Below are 15,920 nucleotides of genomic sequence, written 5' to 3'. Positions count from 1 at the left end.
AGTACGGTGCGTCGTGCTACTTCGCTCTCACCCCTACAGCCAATTCATCCATCACACAGACCGCGGTCGTTCCACAAACACGCACCAGCAACAAAACCGAGTGCCCGAACTCAGCGACTGTGCTCTGACCGGTGGCTGCTTCCTGGGGCCACGCCTCTGTCACCTTCCAGGGGCTGCTGCTGAGTGTGTCCTTACCGCTGCTCTGCTGGCAGGACTGAGCCCCTCGAGCCCATGCTCTCTGAAGGACTGACAATCGACTTTCGAAACCTCACTTTAACCCTGTCAGGCCTTTACCTGAACCCCTTCGATGGCGACTTCTCGGAGCAATACCAAAATGCACAAGCCCACCAAGATCTCAGGGACTCTTAAGTTCCTCTGGGACACAGCCACACTCCAGCACCGGCCGCCACCCTCCAGCTGCAGCAGAGCCCGCAAGGCCCACACTGCGGAGGACACTCACCACCTGGGCCCCCTCAGGAAAAGCGCGCCGACTGCTGTACGAGACACGGTCCTGCCTCCCTGTCCCAGAGGCACCCTGGAAGGCTGGCCCCCAATTCCGTGCTCCGGCACAGAACACAACGGCTCCACAATGGCTGCGCCTTTGCCCACAGCCCCTCGTCTGAGACCCTCTGCCCACCAGGCTCTGCCCAGCTAATGCGTGCGCGCCCGTCAAGCACCAGCTTAAGAGGCACTTGCTCACGAAGGCCCCCACAGACGCGCACTCTCCGCCGCGCTTGGTCGGCAGACGCCCCGGAGCGACGGCCTCTGACGTCACCACTCGCTCGTAGTCACTTCTGCTTCGCCCCTGAAGTGAGCAAGGGCGTGTGTGCTGATTAAGACCTTCTCCGGGGGAGGAATTATCCCAAGAGCCGGGGGCATACTTCGTTTTATTACGTCTATTGTTTAATAAGCTGATGAATTCGGCACCTTAGCATTAAATCTGGAATCTCTTTTTCAAAAAACTTGTTATTACTTTTTTTCTAGTTCTCAACGTATGCTTTCACGGTGGAAAGTTTTCAAAGAGGCCAGAAAACAAGAAGAGTGTGGGAATCCCTGGGAGGCTGGGGAGGATGCCACCTTCCCAATCTAGGAAAGGAAGGAGCAGGCCCCCACGGCCTCCCTCCCACGGCGAGTGCTAGGGGACAAGGCGAGCCGGGATGAAGACATTGAGCGGTTGCTCTCGGTCCTGGGTTCTCTGGCTCTGCGGCGGGGCCTGTGGCTGGCAGCTGCGGCACGAGCCACACGGGAAGGAGACCCCGCCACGCGAGAGACGAGGTAGCAGCCGGGCTACCGCAGATGCGGCACAGAAGCCACGTTCTCTGCTCCAGCTTCGGGAGGTAGAAAGGCGATCTTTGGATGTCTATCTAATGTCCTGCGTTGTTCCTGTTCCCCGTGGGGCCCCAGTTCGGAAATCCTATATCCCAATTAGAAATGCTAACACCGATACTTCCCTCCCATTTTTTCTAGACATCTTTTTTTTTTTTTTTTTTTGAATGTGTCAGTCTAGAAAACGCCAGCAACAGACATGCAGACGCTTCAAGGTTAGAAAGTGGAAATCACACTCCGTCTTTACACAACAGGCAGCTGGTAGTCTCTCTTGGAATAAACAGTGCCTAACAATTAACTACTAGTTTCACGTTGAGTTTATTATTCTAGTACGAGTGAAAGGAACAGAAGACCTCCTCTTTAGACTATCAATAACCGGAAGCTAAATCTTGCGTGTCCCCAGCTTCCGCGAGGCCGTCGGTCGTTGTGCCACACGATCTCTTAGCACAATTCACAAAGACTTCCGTCAGAGCAAGGATCCCAGAGTGCTGTCTGTTTCTACGACCAAGTACTTCCTACTGACTAGAGAGAGCACACTGCGTTCCCATGCCTCCCTGCATGAAGGCGTGTGCACACCGACCGCGAGGGAGCCCTGAGGGAGGGGCAGTCAGCACAGGTAGGGCTGGGAGAGGTGAGCAAGTGCAGGGACCCACCACCAGGACAGAAACACAGCTGCGTGGCCAGTGGGCGAAGGCCAGGTGGTGGCAGTGGGCGAAGGCCAGGTGGACGAGCTGTCGTCAGCGGTCCGGCCCGAGCACCTCCACATGGAGACCTCCTCTCGGGGCCTCAGCTGAGGTCCTGTCCTCCACACTCACTCGATGCCCCTCACCCCTCCCCCTGCTGCAGTCTGTATAACGGTGCAGGGACCCCTCCCGACAGTGAGAGGACTCTCCCACGGCCTGCCATCTGGAACCACGCCTGGGGGAGAACGCAGGCCTGGGGCCAGCACCCTCCCTTCTGCCTCTCCCCCACAGGCACCGTGAAAGGAGGCGTGAATGGGACTTCAGCCCAGGTCCCAGTCCTAACCGCCCACTGACACCTGGCCACCCGGCAAGAACAGAGGCCAGAGGCCCGAGGGGGAGGCGGGGGCAGGGGCCTGCGAGAGGCCCCACTACGTGTGCGATGCCTCTACGGGTTACAAGTAAGGATCAGAGGCGCTTAGGTAAATAGGACTTTGCCTTTCAGGGCCCAGGTGATTCTGTACTGAGCGAGAGCGAGAGCACAGCTTTCCGGACTGCAGAGAAACCGAAGAAGACCGGTGTGCTGACAACCCCACAGGTCAGAACTTCAGACCCCAAGCAAGATGAGCGGGGAAAGAGGATCCATGCGTATAAACGCGTAACAGGAAACGTGCAGGTTAAAGTTTTCCTGTGTCCAAGTGTGGCATGTAACATCCTGGTATTTTTTTCCCCTAAAAATGAGCATTTGATTCAGTTGGTAAGTATAGAAAATAGTCCATGTCTAATACCTTCCTATTCACAACTTTGTAAGTTTTGGGTTGTGGGTCCATTAAATTAGAACCTGGAACTATGGCCCACAAGCATGACCCTTATCAGGAGTAAGGGACTCTGGGCCATGAGCTGGGCTGACAGGTTCTGGACCTGCTGTCTGGCCCAGCTTGGGTGACCCCACGTAACCTGGCACCTCAGAACCAGACTACTGTGACCTCTGTCCACACCCGACACTGGCTCCCCTTGGCCAGCTGGTTCCCAGCTGGAGCCCCATCAGGGTCCCAGGTTCTTCTAGTTATCCTACATACCATGCCCTTCCCAGACGCAGCTTCCTGAAATACCAAATTACAACACGTCCCTTTCATTTCTCTGTGGAGTCTACAAGACGCAGTGCAAAGCCCTCAGGTGTCAATCAGGGTTTCCAGAACCACCGGAGCACCACTCTCCCTTAGCCAGGCGGGTTTCCAATGACCCTGACACAGCCTGCAGCCCTGCTTCACACCATCAGTGCGGCTGGCTCCCAACCACATACTCTAAGGTTGGCCGGGTGTTCTCTGTGGGAGGCTATGGCACCCGGCACATAGCAGACCCACATGTGGCCCAGGGGACAGAGGTCACCTCCTCGGCCTCGCCGCACACCCACTGGAAGAGAGCGCCTGGACGGGGATGCAGAAGCTGGCCTGGGTGATGAGTGTGCAGGGACGCATGTGTGCACCAGCACTCGAGGAGCTGTCTGAGGCCCCGCTCTGACCCCGTGCAAGCCCTAGCTCCCGTCTCGGACTAAGGGACCCTCCCTTCTCTGGTGCCTGTTGTGGCTCATCAAGTTTTGCCTCCACCTGCTCCTCAGGAGTGCCAGCGACTCGGTGTCAAGGTCACACTGTCTGTAGCTCCCCTGGACAGCAGGATGCCGTCCCTGCGCTGCCTGAGCGCCGTGAACCCTTCCATGGACCCCACCCCGAGAAGCAGAACCACAAGCACGCTCTGTCCACAGGCAGCGAAGGGCCCCCCACGCTCAGCTCCGGCCCGTGGCTGACTGACTCAAGGTGCAGAGCGAAGAGGGACAACTCATCCCGCTGACCGCGTCTCACCTTCGCTGCGACAATGCTGAGACCCATCCCGTTTTGCTTTTTCAGAGTCACAGTGATGATTTCAGGTTCTTTCCTCAGAGGCTGAGCCTGGAGGACAGAAACAAAGGTTTATTTTATGGCTAAAATGAAGTGTTTCTAGGTTAGACAGTCACGAGTGACAGGGCCAATCACATTTGCTGTGGTTAACGGCCCAGACAAGGATTACAGATAGGTCTCATGGCGTGACCAGCAAAGGATCAGTACTCTCGCCTCCAGAGCCGTGAAGACACTAGTCATGAACACTATTTAAACGTGAAAGAACTTATTTTAGAAAACAAAAGTACACTTCCATTACTATCAGATTAGAAAAACCCAATCATAAAAATGAAATTAAAATGTTACTATATTACCTTTCAATATACATTACTAGGTGTTTTTTTAAAGAAAAAAGGCAAACTTATTTTACACCATCCATGGGGAGGTCAGCATGAGACAGCTGTAAGAAAGATGATCTAACATGAGTCTCCTGGGAGAATGCAGGGCTCGTGTGACGTTAGGCCACCCCGAGATGCGGGCGGCACTGCTCCAAGTACTTTGGGCTCAGGGACGAGGTCAGTCCTTGAACTGATCCCTAAGCAAACACGGAGCTGTCCACTGAAGTTACGTGTTATCCGTATGTCACACCTCACCCAAAGAAGAAACAAAATTACAGAAGAAAACCACCAGTGCATACACACTATGGGATCCGCCAACAAGTGGTCGTTACATACATGGGGCTTGTTCATTCAGAGCCGAGGTCAGTGAGAGAACACTGGAAGGAAAATAATTTGTTTTGAGATTAAGACTTGAATGCTCCCAAGGGATCTCTGAGCACAGCACACTAGGAAGATGAAGAACCCGTGATCCCATCCAGGAAGGTATTTGCTGTCCTGTTAAACCTGGGAGTTGGGAACGGCTATCACTTGGACTGTGGCAAACAGCTCGGGAGGCCCAGAGAGCGCTGAGAGGCACTGTATCCGGTCAGAGGCTCTGGGCGACCGGCTCCCATGTGGCGGGGCGGCCAGCCGCTACCTCGGCCGCTGGAGATAGGAGGACACACGCTCCAGTCTAAAGCAGGCCGTTCAGTCATGACGAATAATAACTTGGAATTTGACATACAAAACACCGTGCGTGCTTTATTCTGCGTAAGTATCGCCACCTTACGCCACCTGACACAATCTCCATTTTCTTAGAATTTAGATACACAAGAGGCGCACAGCTTTGACAGGCTGCTGGTCAGTATTGTCGGGTGTACAAGGAAGTCTCTGGAGCGTCAGAAGCTACCTGGCTGTGTCTGCACCCCAGAACCTCTAACCCTTGGCCCAGGCACACTGGATGATTCCCACTGGCGGGCAGGGGAAGACACGGCCACATGCAAACATGCACAACACAGTGAGCCTGACCCCCAGGAACTTGGACCAAAGTACAGTCCCATCTGTTTGTTCCTTCGAAGGCTTAAGTGGCTTAAAAGATGAAAATGGTAATTACAGGAAGATAAGTAATGTGAAAGCTATCTAAAGGAAACTCCACAACAAAGTTCAAAAAGGAAGATTTTCCTTTGTTTCTATTGATCAGATGTGGCAGTCCAAGGCACAGGGACACAGTCTTTGTTATTTAAAACTCCAGGCAGGAGGCAAAGCAGAGCTCTCCACACAATGCACGAAGCCAGTGAAGAGAGGACTGACCAGCTTCCAAAAGATACAAAATTACCAGCAAGTGATTTGACACATACTTAAAACAAGGTAGAACCAACTGTAAGGAGAAAATAGTTCTACCAAAGAAATACATTTTCTAATAAAATTCGTAAGGCTATCATATTATCTTTTTAAAAGTATGTATTAACATTAAGGCTGGTATAGCTGAGGGTAGAAATATTTTTGTTTATGGACAAAAATATATAGACATGGCCTGGAAAAAATATGTATGTATATAAATCCTAGTTTCAGATTTTTTAAAATAAAATCAGTACTTAAAGATGATTTTAAAATACTCTTGTCACAACAATGCTCACTATAATCACAGAACGGGTTTGCATTACATTTTCACACCGTATGGGACACGCGTGGGTGTATGCCGCACCCGTCACACTCGTGATACTTGCCAGCTCCGTGCTCTCGCGCAGAAGGTGGCTCTCGTAATCTGCACCTTCAAAGTAGATCGTCCAGGTGCCTGGTGAGCGTGCATGAGGAATTAACCTGCAAAATCCTGAGGAGAAAACAAGCAAATTATAAAACTGAAAAGCAACGCAAGTCAGCCATATAATCTCCAAGAAGGGCAGCAACATCACGGGTCAATGGCTCGGCACCTACAGACGACCCTTCTTCTTCGTACTCTATGTACACTTATTGCCTCTGGAGATGGAACTTTCAGACATTTAAAATCATCGTTTTGGTTTGATGGAATTCAACACCAAGCTGAAAAGTGAAACTGGTCTCCCCTTCCTGTTTGTTTCAAAGAACTTTTCTCCCTATTTCTATGAGAAATCACCGACGTGCACCGTAACTCCTTCCTTGCTGACCAAGTGCTCAGCAATACCCGGGAGGCCTTTCTCGACAGAGACCGCTGTGAACAAGTAGTGAACAGCTAGTGAACTAGTTCACACGTCTGCCCAGTGTCACACCCTGGGCTCTACGGTTTTCAGGCAGGACAGTGTCTGACCTGTAGGATGGGCCCCTTCACACAACTCTGTCCAAATTTCCTAACCAGTCACTTAAATGGCTTACAAATAAGTTTCAGAGTCATTTTATAATGTTTTGAAAAGTATTTATGATATTCTCATCAACAAATGACAGCTTTATAAAGCTAACCTTTCCAATTCAAAATATGTCATTCTTCATTTAGGCAGATCTTATTCTGTGTTTCTCTGGACCTTCCTGACAAAGTTGTATCACACAGGCCTTGCACATTCTTATATTTTCTCCAAAGCGGTCTGGTCTTCCTATTACTAGCAGCTCAACCGTTCTGAGGAGCCTAGCGTGTGCCCGATGTCACACGGATGGCTCTTGCCAGCACGCACAGCCTCAGCTAGTCCCCGGGACTGGGGAGAGCCCTGGCTGGTGCCTCCCAGCCCTCTCTCCCACTCTAGGATTCCAGCCGTGAGGAAAGTTCGCCTGTTATTTTTGGGCACTTATGAGGTTTTTTTGCAGTAAGCAGAAAAGGAGATGTCAAAAGAGCGCAGTTAAGATAAAGATATAAACTTATAGCCCTTTGTATAAAAAAATCACCATTTCAACCTATTTTCATTAAAATATACCTACAACTTCTCTTTCCCCCACTTGAGGGAACTGTGATTATGACAGTTTTGAAATGAACAATCTTTATTATTTTCTTATTTTTTTCAAATGTCAAGGCCAGATCATACATCAAGCAGACATTTCCTGCTCTTAGCTGAAGGAATGCATCTCAGATCAGGTGTAAGTCCGTGCTGGTTTTACAGCCTTCTCTCACACAACTGTGTTATAGGACAAAACAAAAGGAACATAACTGAGCACACAGTAGTCCCTTATTCGGCTCAAAGACTTGAGCGTGAAGAATTAAAAACACTGATGTCATAAAAGAACACACCCAGTTCTTTATAGGTCTTGTAAAGGCCCCTCTGTAATAGACTGTGTTATCATCGGACACACATACAGAACGAGGCAGGGACGCCAAGACAGTGATGAAATACCACGGGTGCTCTGAAATCAATCACTCTGGGAGCCTCAGGGTAAGTCACGGAGGAGACGTCACCACCCTGGCAGGAGCTCCCTCTTCCCGACCTGGCAAGCTCTGGCTCGGAGGCACGCATCACAGAACCGACAGCCACGTACGCAAGTCCACACACACAGATCTGGAAAATACTAGTAAACCCGTCTCGCCGTGCGCTCGTTCACAGGTTAGTGACGAGCTGAGCACTCGCAGCCCAGCAGCCCTGGGCTGGGTGCTGAGGGTCAGGGGCCTGGCCCCAGGACTCCAGCTCGACCCCAGAGACAGGCGGACACACGCGTTTCAAGGGCTGTCACAAAGATGTCCCAAAAGAACACAGAATCCCTTGTGGGGAAAGTGGCGTTAAGTGTCGGGAGCAGGCTGAGGTTTTCTAGACACAGGGCTACCTGACCGGGACTGCAGAAAGTAAACCCAAGCGTGCGAGTGAAGCAGCGGGTGGGGGGGCAGGGGGCAAGGCCCAGGGGTGTTAATACCAACACGTTAATACCAACAACGGGCTGGGAGCGGGGTGTCCTGCTCAGCCGCCGGTGTGCTCAGCTCCCGGGGGTGAAGGGGAAGTGTGGGGGGGTGGGGGGGGCGGAGATCCAGCAGCCATGAAGCAACTGAGGGCGGCGGAAGGTGGGGGGCACAGAGGGGGCACAGAGAGTGGTCCAGGCAGCAGCCAGCCAGAGTGTGTGGCTGCCCCCCACACGCGGGTGTGTCAAGTGCTGATGGGCCCGGCCCTGCAGGCATGACAAGCAGTGCCCGCATGGCAACGGAGGCCCCTGGGCTCGGCCCTGAGGCCACACACGGGTGCCAGGGACCAGTCTAGGCCCGCTCTGCTGGGCAGGAGGGCTCCCCCCATAGGAGCCCTGACATGGGGACTCCCAATGCCGGACTGAGGCTTTCTCAGACGTCACTGCAGCCTGGACCTCTGTCCTCCCTGCTCGTCCCAGACATGAGCCCAGGCTCGTCCCAGCCGCCTTCCTCCTTCACACAAAGCTCCTCGAGGACGCACCCGCCTCAGCTCTGCTGCTCTGAGGACGGGCTGAGAGGAAACAGGAGTCCGCGCTCCCGGCACAACCAGACACGCTGGCTACTAACACACCACCCTTCACGACAAGAAGCAGCCTTTGTAGAATGGAAATTTTAAACTATCATAACCTTCAGAGACATAACAATCTGTTTATCGTAGCATGTGAAACAGTCACTGAAATTAAAAACCACACTCACCGAATTCACGTCGGCGAGACTAACTCTTCACCTTGCCACTGTCATTTGTGTGTAAGCTAATTCCTGAACTCTGTTTCTCAGTTCACCTGAGCTCCATGTTACAAACCATACCAGACTGGGGCTGAACTGGGGTCTGATTTAGAAGTTTGTGCTTCGAGTGTAAACGTGGCATTTTGGGGGGGGAAGAGGCGGAGGGAGAGAGAATCTCAAGCAGGCTCCAGGCTGGGCAGGGAGCCTGACACGGGGCTCGACCCCAGGACCCCGAGATCAGAATCTGAGCTGAGACCCAGAGTCAGCACCTTCAACTGCCGACTCCCAGCACGTGTGAGATTTTTACCACCACATTCCGACAAGAATACGTAAACGGCTACGGGATCAGACCCGGGGAGCTCGCTGCCCTTAGACAAGCCCAGCGAGAGCGTGGCTCACGAGCCCCGGCAGGCGCTGAACACGTGCTCATGGTGGCAGCCATGCCAATGCAGGTTATGGCTGTGCCCTGTGCCACAGGTCTAAGTGTCCCACAGGCGGCTGGGCCGGTCACGACTGCCTGCCATCCACGTGCCCGTGTCCTGGAAGGGCAGTCTCACGGGACAGAGCTGGGGTGCGAGCGGAGGTGGTGTGCTTGCCGCCCTTGTGCTGCTCCCGACAACTCCACTGGTAGTCACATGCACGGATCATTTCCACCGGATGAGGCGAGCTCCCAGCTCCCCAAAACCAGCAGAGGAGCAACCAAAGGTCCTCTCTCCTAGCAGGCCAGGCAGCAACGTGGCTTGTGACAGCTGGCGGGTGGAGCCACGCCATGGGAGGGTCACGACACACCCACGGGAGCCTCATGGTGCGACAACCCAGACTCCACAACACCATGAAACGCTTACTTCCACGTCCTGCCACACGGCTTTCCCCAGAAGCGCGTGCGGTGTGCTCCACACGTGTGGCCTGACGCACGTGCGCACACCCACACGCACCCGGTACAATGCTCACTCCGAGCCGGGCCAGAGCCGGGACTCCAGGCCCAGTAAGCGGGACGCACCTCTTTGGCACAGAGGGTCTAAGAACTCCTGTAGGCCGCTGGGAACGTTCCTGACAACGTCGCAAGAGTAGCCGTCTTCCGGAAGCAGGAAAGGCAGCTGCAGGTCAGGGTCCTCCTCCAGCTGCACCTCCCTGCCGTCACTGCGCGCCAGCTCGTCCGCCGTGTTCTCGGCCACAGCCACCACGTTCTCGATCAGGTCCTGGTCAGAACACGGACGCACAGTGAGCACGACACGCCAGCGGGCTGCCACTCAGACCTCTCGTGCGTGCCGCGGCCACACACGCAGGCGGGGCTGCGAGGGACAACGTCCCCAGTGTGCCAACACCGGCGCGCCGGGCGACGGTAGCTGGCGAAGCACAGCCTGCAAACACGTGAGCCAAGACAGGGCTAATCTCGAGTAACCTGCAGCCTTAAACGGAAACTGTTCAATCGTAAGAAAACGGTTTCCCTTTGCCAAAGTAGCCATTTTTTTCCCTTGCAATTTAACATCCAGGTGCTAATGATCCAATTTTTACAGAATTCATAATGACAGAAAAAATTCACACGACGGCAAATGTAAAAAATCAGGACAGAAATGTCTATCCCCAGCTAATCGGGAAAGAAAGCTCCCCCGGCTTCACTGTACAGCTCGACGAAGTGAACACGGCGCCTCAAGTCCCCGAGTCACAGAGCAAAGCCCTCACGGGAGAAGCAACCTTTGCTGCCCTGTCGGCCCTGGCTCCCCCACCCTAGATCCCGCCACCTGCTCTGGGAGCCCGTGCGGATGGACACGTGCCGTCTGCACCCCATGCTGCACTTCTGTGCACACGCGCAGGGCATCTCATCTGCTGTGCACTTCCGTGTGCAAACGCACAACTTGGTGCCACGCCGCACTCCTGCATGCGACGGTGACGGGACCTTCTAGATGCTCTCCTGTCGGGCGCATCTGCCGGCTCCTGATCCTGGCTACTCCGTACACGTCTTCTGTTGGCATGAAGTTAATCCTAGGGGTCGGCCCACCCACCTCCGGCACTTCCCTCAACAGCACTCCAGCCTCGAGCAGATTTTATTCGCGGGTGACAACAAGCACCTGCGGCCTTTCTCATTCTACACGCAGTAGCTGTAGCCCACATGGTGGACCAGGCCGTTGGCCCCCCATGCCTTCTCTCCAGACACACGAATGCCAGAACTTGATTCCCACCAGTAGGAGGCGTCTGCACGGGTCGGGGCAGCCCCCCTGGCTGGGTGGGGCACCTGAGGGGCACTCTGTGCCCACGGCACACTGATGTCCGTGCTGTGGCAGGAGCTCTGGGGCCTCTGAGCCTCAGGTCACAGTGGTGAGCCTGGGAATCCGGGCACCCTCTTAACTTCCTCTCCCGCCAGGCCTTCCAGTCATTTTCTAAGAACCTACTTCCCTGGATAAATGCCTTTCTACTTAAAATGCTGGGTATTTTCTACCTCCTGTACTGAACCCTAACTCAAATATCAACGAGAAATAGGATCTCAGGAGATGATTCAGTAGCTTATTTATCATAGAAGTGAAGTGACTATAAGCAGCCCCTCCTGCAGCTTTTGGAACCGGACATTTCCCTAAGCAAGCAGTCCCCAGCTGCTGGCCCACGGCGCGCCGACGGGCGGCACTCACGGCGGGGACGAAGGGCTCGTCGGGCGCGCAGTGGTAGTTCTGTAACAGGGCCTGCAGCTGCAGAGAGTTCAGCTTGAAGCACGTGCTGTTGACCGTCGGAATGTCCTCCGCTGAGTACTTGTCCATTGTGAGCAGAGTGGTTGCCTGGTGGAAAGGGTGACAGGACACATGACTGGAAAATATTTTATAACTATTCCCCTTCATGTAACACTTAAAACTGGAATAACCTGCTAATTTAATTTTAAAATGCAGAATGTTTTTTAGGGAAACACACTTCTATTAACATTGAATTGAACTGAAAAAGCGCTAATAAAGGTTTTTAGATGGCTTAATTTCACTAAAATACATAATTTGTATTTTACTAAAATATAAAATGTAAATGAAATTCAATTATTCATAAATCATTTTTAAAAATTCTCTTAGAAACTGTGAACATGGGTCGCCTGGGTGGCTCCGTAGGTTAGGCTGCTGCCCTCGGGCTCAGGTCATGATGCCAGGGTCCTCCGATCGAGTCCCACATCGGACTCCTTGCTCAGCGGGGACCCTGCTTCTCTCTCTCTGCCTCTGCCTGCCACTCTGCCTACTTGCGTGCGTTCTGTCTGACAAATAAATAAATAAAATCCTGTAACCATTTACATCACAACCACCCTGATCACCAGTTACTGGGGTCTGAATAAAGTTTCCCTGTAATGATTTTTTTACAGCCAGCTGATGCAATCCAAGGAGGATAGCAGCCTCTTTCTATACTAAACTACTTTAAATGAGATTAAGAAATTGTGGGGAAAATGCAAAATTATAAACTATGATAATAAAAAAAACCCCGCCGTACGTTCTGAGGCTGCAGATCACCTCTTTGACTGCAAAAGCCCCGTACCCAGGGCAGGCTCCGCAGGGACACCCTGAGCACCGGCTGAGCCGCTCACACACAGCCATCGCGAGCTCCTCCGTGCCCTTCTCCGTCTCCCGCCCCTGGCCTTTGGGACGGGACGACTGCCAAGTGCTAGGCCCCTCTCTCCTCCCGCGCGTGTCCCTGCGGGTTTCCACTTTGCGCTGCTCACCTGGCTGCGTGTGCTGAAGAGCGACGCGCTACCCAGCTGCACACTGGGATCTGTCCTTTCAGCTGGGAGCCTCACAAGATACTGGTCTGGTAAGAAAGAACCCTCGAAGGGTATTTATTCTAGTGCTTACCACCTGCTGCGGGCTGAGTTGTGTCCCCCAAGAGCCCAACCCCGTGCACCTCAGAACACGACCTTACTTGGAGCAAGGGTCTTGACAGCAGTGGGAGGAGTGAGTGAGGGGACAGGTCTAACGTGACTTATGTCCGAATGAAGAGTGCACACGTGGAGACACACATGCCCCCGGGGAGAACACCCGTGAAAGCGAAGGCAGAGAGCCACCCTGCCCACAGCCTGACGTGGGCCTCCTGGCCTGTGAGACAATGCCTGCCGCTGAGGTACGGGGCTGGCGGAAGACTGCCCCAGAGACCCAGGCAAGCCAGCGCCCCTCCGCTGCTTCAGTGGAGCACACGAACCCCCCCCGGGGGCTGCTGACTCGGCCGAATCCCGGGGCCGCCCCCTGACGGCATGAGACGCTGAGAACGAGGCGCACGACCTGTGGGCAGGGGAGACCCGCGCCAGCTCACCTGCACGATGCGGCTGAGGTGACAATCCGCCGCCAGCTCCAAGCCCTGCTTCTCCGCCCAGGCTTCCACGTGTCCCAGCTGCTGGCGGATAATCGCCCCCCAGTAGTGGGAGCACAGCCCCGACTCGGGGTCGGTGACCAGCCGGTTGAAGAGCCACATGTTGATAAAGTGGAAGAGCTGCGAGAAGAGCTGGATGGTCAGGGCTGCGTTGACCCGGCAGCGCCGCAGCAGAGACATGGCTCCCGTGAGCGTGTGCAAGACGTCATCTGTCAGACACGGGCGGAAGCAAGAGTCTCGTGAAAACGCTGGACGCACAACGCGTCAGGAACGGAGAGAAGGGCGACTCGGGTCACTTTGAGACACCAGGCCCTTCAGACGGGAGGCGGGAGGGAGGTCTGAAACCACACACGGGGCTTAACCATGTGTCCTGCAGCTCACCCCAGGAGACTTCCTGCAAAAGCACGACACCCCAAAACCGGAGCTGTTCTTAAATAAAACAGACGGTGGCTGCGATTTACTAAATGGCAAATCCAACAGTTTATCTCATTTATTCTAAAAATACCTCCCTCTTAGGACAGTAAATATTAAAAAGAAGTTACACAGGAAGGAGGCAAGAGGAAAGCGGAGAGCGAAGAGAGGGATGGCGGGGGGAGAAAAAGCGTCCTAACCTATTTTTGGTCTTTGCAGGCTGTTCTCTTCAGGGTCATCCAGAAAGGCTGGCATGTAATTACTCAGTTCTGATTGAAGGCAGTGAACTAGGTATCTGAAAATATGTAGGCAATTTTAATAACCCCAGCAGGACGCAGCCCCAGACATGACATCACAAACGGGAGTGGTTCACGCTGCTGAGAAATAGTTTCCATTTACAGTGCGACAGCTTTAGTCTCAGGAGGCTCGAAACACAGCTCAACAAATTCAATTCCCTAAATCAACACATCAGGCACACAGCTACTCCTGCTTCTCGCTGTCCATCTCCCATCAGGGTACATAAAACCTTAAAAAAAATCTCTACGGGCGTGCAATCTCCAAAAAGGTGCTCCTTACTTAAACGCCATCTGAACCAAGTGTGCTAGAACGTCTTGGGCGTCCAGTGTGATTCGACTAAGATCTCGGTCCTGTTTAATGAAGTTGAGCAGCTCAGACGCGTTGGCCATCCAGAAGGCAAGTGCCCCTGCGATATTCTTCTGCTTCTGTAGACAGAACGGATTTCCATAAGCAACCCCAAGACAAGCAAAAAGAACGAAAATACAAAGGAATGCTCTTGAAAAGCTGCTGAGATAGACCAGTACCTTCCCATTGTCACCAAGGTATTTACCACAGATACCAGATATTTGCAAAGGAATTTGGATGCATTCACAGCAGCGTAACTGCAACACCTCAGGATTCATGGACAGACACATGGATCCAGGTGGCCACCACGGACAGAATCAGGGCCGAAAACAGAGGTATCAGACCCTACAACGCCCAATTGGAGGTTGTGCATTATCTGGTAATCTGTGAAGGACACACGCGTCTATCCACGGTTACCCACAGCCACCCTGATACGCACAGTCACTGGCTCGGACGCCGAGCAACTCGCTATCGAGTACTGATCTATCGCATGGTCTCCCGACCACATGAGCAGGCCAGGCGACCTCAGATGAGATCCAAAGAATAGGAACCAAGGGTAAACAAGAAAGAGGAGAAACAGAACTTCCGTCACTTCATATCCACACTGAAGTGCATTAAGCAGAAATTATGAAATGCTGATAAGGGTTGCACAGTCAAACAGGATTTAGTACTGCATGTTTCAGTTGCTGAATGAGTGTTATGAACCGTCCAGTCCGGCTGCTGGAGTGCTGTGTTTGACATGGAAGCAGCGCGAGAAACTCAGCTAAGCCGACAAAGCCAGGACCAGTTCCCAGCAGCACGTCCTACCTGATCAACCTGGTCTACTTCCTGGAGAAAAACAGACGAAGGGGAATCAGGCAGAACGAGAGAAAGAAACTTGTAAACAATCATGACAGTTTAAAAAAATCAAAACACTAACATGAAGGTACGACATGAAGGTACGACATTTAGTTCTGTTATTCCCCAAATTACATATTCACTCCTGGCTCAGAAACAGCTTGGGAAGTACGTGATGTAAAGGGTTAGTTCTACGTTTTTAACACTGGCCCAGTGAGGGAGGGAATTCCCAGAATTTACATACAGAAATGTGACATTTAACATGGGAACACACTGATCTCTTTAAAAGATTTACAAATGAAGGACTTCTTAACGTCTTTCAATGATCTCGTGTGTCTGACTACTTCAAGGCATGTAAGATGAGTGTCTATGCTCTGGTTTAACAGGATGAAAGAGACAGAAAAGACCAACAGAAACAAAAAAAAATAAAAGTTAAAAATTTTTAAATGTATTAAAAAAACATAACTATACTAAAACAGAGTAAATTGGTTTTTCAAAGTAGGTTTTTACAAATTAAAGAATTTACTCATTACTATGGTTCTTTGCTAAAATTTTAAGACTCCTCCGATCACATAGTAACCCCTAAATGTGTTTTAATAGACCTGTTTTGATAATGATGATTTCACAGACTAGTTCCAATTCAACCAGGAAAAGTCTATCAACAGTAGTCTGATGAAAGGAATTCCACACTTTGAAACGGGCTTTGGAAATGCAAACATGAGGGAAGACAGACAATGGCTTTGAGCTAAAAGGAAATCTGTGTTTCTTCATAAATTAGGAAGAGAGGGAACACCAAATGGGATCCAAATAAAATGACAATTCTTTTTGGATTTGTTTCTTCACTTGGGGAAAGAACTGTAAGCCCATAGGTTCACAG

General features: G+C 52.2%; 1 protein-coding gene across 4 annotated transcripts in view; it reads right to left on the bottom strand.

The window, feature by feature from the left end:
- AFDN (afadin, adherens junction formation factor) overlaps positions 1-15,920 on the bottom strand; it is a 129,553-nt gene that overhangs the window by 34,207 nt on the left and 79,426 nt on the right. For 2 of the 4 annotated variants that reach the window (XM_032837254.1, XM_032837257.1), the window contains 8 exons: positions 15,014-15,034; positions 14,141-14,286; positions 13,765-13,859; positions 13,097-13,362; positions 11,455-11,598; positions 9,831-10,029; positions 5,985-6,088; positions 3,866-3,952 (listed from right to left, as the gene is read on the bottom strand). In XM_032837254.1, the coding sequence (XP_032693145.1) occupies positions 3,866-3,952; positions 5,985-6,088; positions 9,831-10,029; positions 11,455-11,598; positions 13,097-13,362; positions 13,765-13,859; positions 14,141-14,286; positions 15,014-15,034 (1,062 nt within the window). The remainder of the gene's footprint in view (positions 1-3,865; positions 3,953-5,984; positions 6,089-9,830; positions 10,030-11,454; positions 11,599-13,096; positions 13,363-13,764; positions 13,860-14,140; positions 14,287-15,013; positions 15,035-15,920) is intronic. The other 2 variants (XM_032837256.1, XM_032837255.1) reach the window with 1 other exon arrangement.

This window comes from Lontra canadensis, unplaced genomic scaffold (genome assembly GCF_010015895.1).
Source record: "Lontra canadensis isolate GAN:19392208 unplaced genomic scaffold, GSC_riverotter_1.0 scaffold97, whole genome shotgun sequence".
Taxonomy (NCBI): Eukaryota; Metazoa; Chordata; class Mammalia; order Carnivora; family Mustelidae; genus Lontra; species Lontra canadensis.
Note: the sequence above shows the minus strand (reverse complement) of the source record. Positions and strands in the feature narration are given on the sequence as shown.